At 38.5% G+C, this 10000-nt stretch overlaps 1 protein-coding gene across 5 annotated transcripts in view; it reads right to left on the bottom strand.

Annotated features, from left to right (window-relative positions):
* The window catches only part of LOC133622042 (protein CutA homolog), a 13895-nt gene extending 6228 nt beyond the window's left edge, over positions 1–7667 (bottom strand). For 2 of the 5 annotated variants that reach the window (XM_061984577.1, XM_061984578.1), the window contains exons 1-3: positions 7543–7599; positions 6950–7026; positions 1–10 (exon numbers count right to left, since the gene is read on the bottom strand). The exon at positions 1–10 is cut by the window's left edge and continues 139 nt beyond it. In XM_061984577.1, coding sequence (XP_061840561.1) covers positions 1–10; positions 6950–7012 — 73 coding nt within the window. In that variant the 5' untranslated portion in view covers positions 7013–7026; positions 7543–7599. Of the gene's footprint in view, positions 11–6804; positions 6910–6949; positions 7027–7542 lie in introns of those variants that run through there. The other 3 variants (XM_061984579.1, XM_061984580.1, XM_061984581.1) reach the window with 3 other exon arrangements.
* Between the last annotated feature and the right edge of the window lie 2333 nt (positions 7668–10000).

Genomic DNA, 10000 nt, shown 5'->3' with positions numbered 1-10000 from the left:
GGGGCAGCGTCTGAGGAGGAGGAGGAGGAGGCAGCTTGGTCACAAATCAAGGACTTTATACGTACTGCCAGGAGGGGGCGCCACAATACAGCAGCAAAGATAATCAACAATGAGAACAGGGGTGTCCAAACTTTTTCCACTAAGGGCCACACTGACGAATCTAAACTTTTTTTTTTTTTACTTGTAGGGTTCCCCTCAAGTTTAGTCCCAGGCACCTGGATGGGTCGCATTCATACAATTTTTAAAAATAAATCATATGTCATTATTTTATTTTTTTAAATTATTGTAAATATCTAAAACAACTTCTGGTCTCAGCGGATGCATTTTTTTATTTTTTTTTATGTTACATTGTTTTTGTTAAAACCTTTTTTTTTTTTTACAAAAACAGAAAATATGCACAAAATATTCAACATCATTTTATCTGGCCCACAAACACCTACAAACATACTTGCCAACCTTGAGACCTCCGATTTCGGGAGGTGGGGGGAGGGGGGGCGTGGTCGGGGGCGTGGTTAAGAGGGGAGGAGTATATTGACAGCTAGAATTCACCAAGTCAAGTATTTCATACATATATATATATATATATAATAAAATAAATATATATCCTGAAAATATGCAAACAAAACTGTGTTTAGATAATTGATACTTCAAACTTGCATAAATAAATATTAAGGAATATAACATAACTTGGCTTCTCAGAGCTTCAAAATGTGATGAATAAAATGCTAAAGTTGTTGATAAACAAGCAAGTATTTTAATAATTAAATATGGTCATTTTAAATGAATTATTATGATAATTTAAAATGAATTATTTCAAATATGTTTATTTTAATTCTATGGCTGGATGTAATAAGGAGTCAGAAAAAATACAAATAAAAATACAATTAATTTTGATGTTTTTAGCAAAATATAGTAAAAATGTTTTTAATTAATAAATATATTTATTTTTAGGTAAGATAAACATAATAATACAATTTGTCTCTAGTATGGATGATTTAGTTCTTGTCACCCAGTTGTCCTCCCGTTGTGAAAAAAGGCTGTCCTCACTCAGGTCCGCATGGAGCTGGAGGGGGCGTGGCCTCCAGCTCCGGCTGAAAATCGGGAGATTTTCGGGAGAATATTTGTCCCGGGAGGTTTTCGGGAGAGGCGCTGAATTTCGGGAGTCTCCCGGAAAATTCGGGAGGGTTGGCAAGTATGCCTACAAATGATAAATGTCAATAAAGTGCTTAATATTTTCTCAGTAAATGTAATGGATTGTTTTCATTTTGACAGAAAAAAATATATGTACTGTTTGAAATTGCCTGCCTTTTAAACTTTAATAGTATCCATTATTGCAACAAATATTACAGTATATTATCATACTTTCCAAATATTTTTGTCTAAATAAAAAAAAAACCTTAAATATCTGCTTGATTTATGATTTTAAAGCAAACTACCCGTCAAATTAATAAAAATGACAATACATTTTATGGTGTTCTTTACAGCATATTACTGTAAATTGAAAAAAAAAATGTAAAAAAATGTTTGCATTAAAATTCTGGCGCATGGTCAATTTGAGCCTGGAAAAACATTGATACCATACCAACTACATTTATAAAGTCCTTTAAAAACAACCACAGTTGAAAAGCATAGGACTGTACACCACAAACAAGTAAACGCACAAAAAAGCAGAGAAATACAGGCAAAGGACAGACTCAAATATATAGAGGTAACATATGTACAGTACAGGCCAAAAGTTTGGACACACCTTCTCATTTCAATGCATTTTCTTTATTTTCATGACTATTTACCTTGTAGATTGTCACTGAAGGCATCAAAACTATGACACCTGTGAAGTGAAAACAATTTCAGGTGGCCACCTCTTGAAGCTCATCGAGAGAATGCCAAGAGTGTGCAAAGCAGTAATTAATCAGAGCAAACGGTGGCTATTTTAAAGAAACTATAATATAAAACATGTTTTCAGTTAGTTCACCTTTTTTTTTTTGTTAAGTACATAACTCCACATGTGTTCATTCATAGTTTTGATGCCTTCAGTGACAATCTACAATGTAAATAGTCATGAAAATAAAGAAAACACATTGAATGAGGAGAAGATGTCCAAACCTTTGGCCTGCACTGCAAAAACTGAAATCTAAGTAAGATTAAATATCTCAAATAAGGGTGATATTTGTTTATTTTCTGTCCAATAAGATAATTCTTCTCACTAAGCAGATTTTATGTTAGAGTGTTTTACTTGTTTTAAGGGTGTTGGTCCTAAATGATCTCAGTAAGATATTACAGGTTGTTGCTAAGATTTGATGACCTATATTGAGTAAAACATGCTTGAAACTAGAATATCAACTGTTGCAAAGCTGTGTCATCAACACTCACAAGTATAAAACTACTTTTTTAAAGTAATAATTTCTTACTTTAAGCATGAAAAAAAAATCATGATGCCGAGCGCATATCATTATGTCAAGATAATGGCATTAGCATTTACTTAATTTAAGAATATTTTTCAACGTATTGATCAAAAAGGTCTCTTTTTTTTTTTACCAAGAAAAGTGCACTTGTTATTAGTGAGAATGTACCTATTTTAAGGTATTTTTGGGTTCATTGAGGTTAGCTAATTGTATTTGTTTTGGAAAGTCTTGACAAGCTGAATTTTCTTGTTCTATTGGCAGATAATTTTGCTTAGTTCAAATAAAATACCCCTAATTTTTGTATTTTTTGTTCTTGTTTGTGAACACTGACTTTTTGCAGTGTGTACTGTATATATTAGGGGTGTAACGATACGTGTATTTGTATTGAACCGTTTCGGTACGGGGGTTCCGGTTCGGTTCAGAGGTGTACCGAACGAGTTTCCACATGGACATATTAAGTAGCGTAACGTACGTTGTGTAAACAATGCACACCGAGGCACAACACACAGCATGCTAGCAGCTAACGGGCTACGATAGACTGACCATACGTCCTCTTTTCACCGGACATGTCCTCTTTTGCGGAGCTGTCAGGGCGGAGTTTCTTAAATGCCTCAAATGTCCGGCATTTTGAGTTAGGGTTGCGTATATTTTCAATGTACGTTCAGGGTTAAGAAGGGGTTAAAAACAAAACAAATTGTGCACGCAGCAGCATTGGTGAGGGAGGGGCAGAGATAGAGACAGAGAGAGAGAGAGAGTTATGATAAACGCGAATGCGTCGCCAGGCTCTGCTTTTTATCCATAGATTTATCACATTTAATTTGTTATTATCTATAGCAGGGGTGTCAAAATGTGCCCCGGAGGCCATTTGCGGCCCACAGCTAATGTTTTAAAGGCCCACGGCACATTCTAAAAATACTATTAAAATAAACAAAAACATAACAAAAGTGAAAAAAAAAGCTGTAATTTAGAAAAAGTTGCAATGTTGACTAATAAAACAAAGCTGTTTTTTTTTTTCTTTCAAACTGTCATTGATTAAAACATAATATTGACTCAAAATCAATGTTATTATGAATTATTGACCAATGCAAGGTTCCGATTACTTCACATCAAATATTCCACTAAGAAAAATATTTTTGTTGGAAGATTTTGCAAATTTGGTAAATAAATAACCCACAAATTTATATTTTGTTGTTTTTTTACTGTACCGAAAATGAACCAAACCGTGACCTCTAAACCGAGGTACGTATCAAACCGAAATTTTTGTGTACCGTTACACCCCTAGTATATACACATAAAAAAAGCAGATACAAATGATCTTAAGAGCAATTTGTTAAATAAAAGGCAGTTAAAAAGTGAAAAACAGTTCAGAGTCTCAAGCTGGCTTAAAAGCCAGTGAGTAAAAATGGGTTTTAAGAAGGGTCTTAAAAGTAGCCAAATGGAGAGGGAGATCATTCCAGAGTTTGGGACCCGCAACAGAGAAGGCTCTGTCCCCTCTGAGCTTGTAAGGATTTTAAAACGAACAACATCATTTTAAAATGGACTCTAAAAGACACAGTAAAGTGAGGCTACAACAGGAGTAATGTGCTCTCTTTTGCTTGCTGCATTTTGGACCAGCTGCAGACGTGAGAAGGAAGACTGACTGACTCCAAAATACAAAGAGTGACAGTAATCCAGCCGAGATGTAATGAAGGCATGGATTACTGTCTCAAACCGCTGCCTGGAAAGAAGGTTTTTTTAACCTTGGCCAGCTGACGTGAATGAAAAAAAGCTAGCTTTCACCACTGTGCCAATCTGACCGTCCCATTTCAAATCACTGTCGATACGAAAGCCCAGGTTGGTGACAATGGGCTTAACGTGCGAAGCCAAGGGGCCAAAGTCAACAGGGTGAGGCCTCGCAAGTACCACTAGGTCCAAACACTAAAGTTAAAGTACCAATGATTGTCACACACACACTAGGTGTGGCGAACTTATTCTCTGCATTTGACCCATCACCCTTGATCACCCCCTGGGAATCATTTTTGGTGATTTAACCCCCAATTCCAACCCTTGATGCTGAGTGCCAAGCAGCGAAATAATGAGTCCCATTTTTATAGTCTTTGGTATGACTCACAACCTACCGATCTCAGGGCGGACACTCTAACCACTACGCCACTGAGTAGGGGTCAGGTATCAGAGCGAGAAAGTTAAATCATAGACAATTTGGTGCACTTTTGTGAACATGGTGACATAAACGTCAGGTGGCTCAGCCTGGGCAAAGTACTGAAAAGTGTCTGGGACCTGAGAGACCGGATTCAGAATTTCTGTGGGAAGAAAAGACATGACATCCCAGACCTTTCAGCTGAAGACTGGGTGGCAGACCTCGGATTCGCTGTGGCTGTGACTGCACTCATGAACGAACTGAATGTCAAACTGCAGCGCAAGGGCCTTTTTGTACAGTGCAGTGACGGCTTTTCTATTATAAATATTTAAGGATTAAGAGTTTAAATAAAACCATCAAAAGCAATCTGCTTTTGTATAAAGTTAAGTTAGGTTAAATGAAATTATTATTGTGAAGCGACTGGGATGAGAATCAGCACCTCCAAGTCCGAGTCCATGGTTCTCGCCCGGAAAAGGGTGGAGTGCCATCTCCGGGTTGGGGAGGAGATCTTGCCCCAAGTGGAGGAGTTCAAGTACCTCGGAGTCTTGTTCACGAGTGAGGGAAGAGTGGATCGTGAGTTCGACATGCGGATCGGTGCGGCATCTTCAGTAATGCGGACGCTGTATCGATCCGTTGTGGTGAAGAAGGAGCTGAGCCGGAAGGCAAAGCTCTCAATTTACCGGTCGATCTACGTTCCCATCCTCACCTATGGTCATGAGCTTTGGGTTATGACCGAAAAAACAAGATCACGGGTACAAGTGGCCGAAATGAGTTTCCTCCGCCGGGTGGCAGGGCTCTCCCTTAGAGATAGGGTGAGAAGCTCTGTCATCCGCGGGGAGCTCAAAGTAAAGCCGTTGCTCCTCCACATCGAGAGGAGCCAGATGAGGTGGTTCGGGCATCTGGTAAGGATGCCACCCGAACGCCTCCCTAGGGAGGTGTTTAGGGCACGTCCGACCGGTAGGAGGCCACGGGGAAGACCCAGGACACGTTTGGAAGACTATGTCTCCCGGCTGGCCTGGGAACGCCTCGGGATCCCCCAGGAGGAGCTGGACGAAGTGGCTGGGGAGAGGGAAGTCTGGGCTTCCCTGCTTAGGCTGCTGCCCCCGCGACCCGACCTCGGATAAGCGGAAGAAGATGGATGGATGGATGGATGTTTAAGATGGAAAGTGTAGCTGCCATTATGATGTGCAGTGATGTTTTCTAATGACCATAAGTCTTTAACTATACTAAGTATTTCAATGGTTGGAATATTCACTTTTGGATGATATACTAGTTACTATGGTAATCTAATTAGTTACTATGGTCATCTAATTGGTTACTATGGTAATCGACGTCACAGCAGCTCAGACGAGGCACCAAGCAATGTGGGTAGGAAGCGTTTCCACAGACGCGGAAGGAGATTTTCACAACAAAGTTCTAAAGCTTAGTGATATATCAGATTGTAGGTTGGTTTATTTTGTACCATTCGCGTTCATATTGTTGCATTTTTGTTGTTTGTTTGTAAAATATGTCGATCGAAAGTGGGTGTGCCATTCATATTTTGTCTCTCTCTCTCTCTATGTCCACTACTTGCTGTATATATCCTACCAAGTCAGACTTACACTGTTTCAATATCCATTTCTCTGTTCTCAATTGTTGATGACTGATGATAACAACCAAACCTAACCCCCCCCTCCACACCCCGAATTGTAAATAATGTAAATAATTCAATGTATACACCCTGATGATTATCTTGTGTGATGACTGTATTATTATGATAGTATATAACTGTATCATGAATCAACCCCGACTTAAACAAGTTGAAAAACTTATTCGGGTGTTACCATTTAGTGGTCAATTGTACGGAATATGTACTTCACTGTGCAACCTACTAATAAAAGTATCAATCAATCAATCAATTAAATATTCAGTGTTTTATCGTTCATAGAAAATTTTAAAATTCCATTACGTTTTTTAAGGCGGTCTGTCATGAAGTTTTTAGCATTCAATCAGACGTTATTGTGAGGTTTTGTATTAGTGTTCCTAAAAATAGATATACCGGCCCCCCCGACACATTTTTTTCTCTAAATGTGGCCCCCGAGTCAAAATAATTGCCCAGGCCTGTCTTACAGTACATCAAAAAAAATATTGAGCAAAATCTAATTGAAATTTTGTCGATGTGGCCCTCCAGCAGTGCTCTGGTTGCTCATGTGGCCCCCGGTAAAAAAAAAATAATTTCCCACCCCTGGTGTAGTGGGACAAAATCAACAAAAACCGAAACCAAACCTGGAGCGGTGGACGGCCAGCCATCTTGCTTCTATGAACTTTTATTTTGTTGACGAGACTGCGTCAAAACGCCCACTGGCGTATAATAAATAATAAAAAAACGTATAATAAAATATAAGTGTAGTCACAAAAAGGCTTTTCTCACCAGAAGCCAAGCTCGGGTTGATCCACCTGGCAGCGCCTCTACACGGGGAAGTCCAATGCGCATGACAAGAAAAACTCCTGGTCGAAGAATAATATTCAAAAAAATAAATAATAAATATAATAAATAAATAAATATTCACTTAAAAAGTGAGCAAAGACTATTAATTGAGAATAGGTTGAATTATATATTTTTTATAAGGACGCATTTTCACTAATGTGACGAATCTGTGTACTAGAGCGATGTACTAATTTACCTAGTTGAATAACAACAACAGTCAGGTACGTATTGTTATTGTTTAAATCATAACGAGATACATTTATTGTCTCGGTTTACGTTTTTTTTTTCATCCATCCACGCATAAAATGCAAAAAAAGATTTGGTAACGATTATCTTAAAGAAACATTGTGCTATCAGTCCAGCTGTCAGCTACTCTTCTGTTTGGGTTAGCGGTTAGCTTAATGTTAGCATAGAGAGCTTCTAAAGGATTTCGTAAAACTCCGCAAAAGAAGCTGACAAAGAAAGTCGGTCTAATTGTCTGCTGCGTGTTAAGAAAACGTCCAATATTTGGTATATTTTGTTTTTGGGACGCATACCTGCTGATAAAGTTGACGTGCGCTGCCGTAAAGTGTGGCGGAACAACTGTCGCGCATCAGCCGGTCTCCCTGAGTTGTAAAACAAAGCACCACTCGCCCAGTGAGTAATAAACAAACACACACATTAAAATAATGCTTAAAATAATGTTCAGTTTTAACAACAACAACAACAACAACAACAACAACAACAAAAACGACCGTGTGGTGAAAAGTTGTGTTATTCGCTTCGTTGCGATAGAAGGTTTCCATTTACGGCACTGCCCACATTAGCTATTTAAAACTATTTTAAATACATCCATCCATTTTTTTGCATCAATCCACGCATAATATGCACAAAAAGGTTTTGTAACGATGATCTAAAAGAAATATTGAGCTGTCAGTCTAAAAATTGTGTAAAAAACAAAACCGATGACCGTGTGGTGAAAAGTTGTGTTATTCGCTTCGTTGCGATAGAAGGTTTCCATTTACGGCACTGCCCACATTAGCTATTTAAAACTATTATAAATACATCCATCCATCCATTTCCTACCGCTTGTCCCTTTTGGGATCGCGGGGGGGTGCTGGAGCCTATCTCAGCTGCAATCAATCTCGCTTTTTTAAACTAACCTCTGTTGCAATTTCCATCCATAACAAAAGACTTAAATATCAACCAGAACAATATTTGCAATAAGCTATATAAATCCTCAAACGGATGGAATTATGTTATTGTATTTGTGTATTACTTTTTAAATATTTATTTATTTATTTTTTTTATTTTTTTATTTTTTAATTAAATCAACAAACAACATTTGTGTATTATTTTAGCCCTTTCTATATTGCACGTTGCTCAACATAGAACATAAAAGTACATAGTTTAATATTCCTTTTTTCACCTATTATTTATTTTTACTTCTGTTGTTTTCCCTGTTAATCTTTCTTTTTTTTTAAATAATATTACCTCTCCACTGCATATATGTCCTTATTTTTTTCCCTTAATATTATTTATTTTATGTTATTGTGTGTTCGTGGCATATATCGTGACAAGAATTACACTTAGTTTAGTTTAGTTTATAATTTCTTCGGTCAATGGTCAACAAAATAAACAAACAGTTTTACATAAACAAACAAACAGTTGTACGTTCATAAAATGAAAATTATTACATTTCCCTTTCACAACATATTATAAATACACATTGTACACAACATAAACAAAGTTCAATTATATACACAGTAAAGGCATGTGAAATATCCTTGTACACATGTTAAACCTTTGTACCAATTTATATACTATATACAAACAATTATACTTCCATTATTATTCATATCCCACATTTAGTTTTTAACTAACATTGATCATAATATCAACTACTGTGTTGATTCAAGAGTGACATTGGTCTTAAATTGTTTTTTAAATGTGTGAATGGAACTGGAACATTTAACACTTATGAGAAAAAAAGAACATCTTATTTCATTCGGAGTGCATAGATATAATAAAAGAAATATGCATTTGACATGCAATGGCAGCAAGTAACCACAGGGTAGCAGCATTTCAACACTTGCCTATTTAAAATGAGTCAAGAAGGAGCTTGACGTTCATCTTCTGGGAGTGTTTAGCACACAAACCTGCCATAAATCAGTGTGTTTGTGGGTGTGTGTGTGTGTGCAAGCAGCCACTCTGCTTGATAACATCCCCTTCACCTCCCTCACACTCTCCCCATCTTTGATTAGTGGAATGAGCTCCACATCCTAACACAAACAGACAAACAAATGGAGCCGCAGTTGATCTGAGAGCTCTGCTGGGATGCACATAAAGACGCAGGAAGACGTATTAGCCCTGCTTGTCAAGCTTTTGCAAGCGCAATGAGGATAGGGATGGAGGTGGGGGGTTGGGGGGGGTTCTTGTTCCCATGGAAACTGTGCAGTCAGCACATCTGTACATGTTATGTCCTCCCTCGTCGGCATCCTGTGGCCTCTCCCTGCCACAGCTGGACGTCACACGTTTCCCCGGGATGCGCATGTTTGCCCTGACCCCCGTCGCCATGGCGACCGTGAAGCCCTCCACCCCTTGGATGTCCAGACATGGACGCACCGCATGGTCTTGTAGCCGCTTTCTGTTTTATGAGCAGATTTTATCCTCTTCTCTCTCTCTCTCTCTCTCTCTCCCCCGCCTGTCTGTCAGACCCACCGGCCCCCCAAAGCATGAGGAGAATCAATATGTTTTCAATTTGCAGCAGAGCCGACCTCCTCTGCATTCTAATCAGCCTCAAGCGGCCTTTTTTTTTTTTTTTTTTTTTTTTTTTTTTTTTTTTTTTTTGAACGTACACACGGCCAGAGGAGGAAGGAGCGCGGCGGCAGAGCTCCGCCAAAAGGACACGGACGCTCTGATGACGAGGATGTAGATGAAGAACTGCACCATCACCCGTGCACAGCGTCCATCCCCAAAAGCTCGCCGTTTCATCCGCGGCAAAGCTGGGAGTAG

This window comes from Nerophis lumbriciformis, linkage group LG25 (assembly GCF_033978685.3).
Source record: "Nerophis lumbriciformis linkage group LG25, RoL_Nlum_v2.1, whole genome shotgun sequence".
In the NCBI taxonomy this organism is placed as follows: domain Eukaryota; kingdom Metazoa; phylum Chordata; class Actinopteri; order Syngnathiformes; family Syngnathidae; genus Nerophis; species Nerophis lumbriciformis.
Note: the sequence above shows the minus strand (reverse complement) of the source record. Positions and strands in the feature narration are given on the sequence as shown.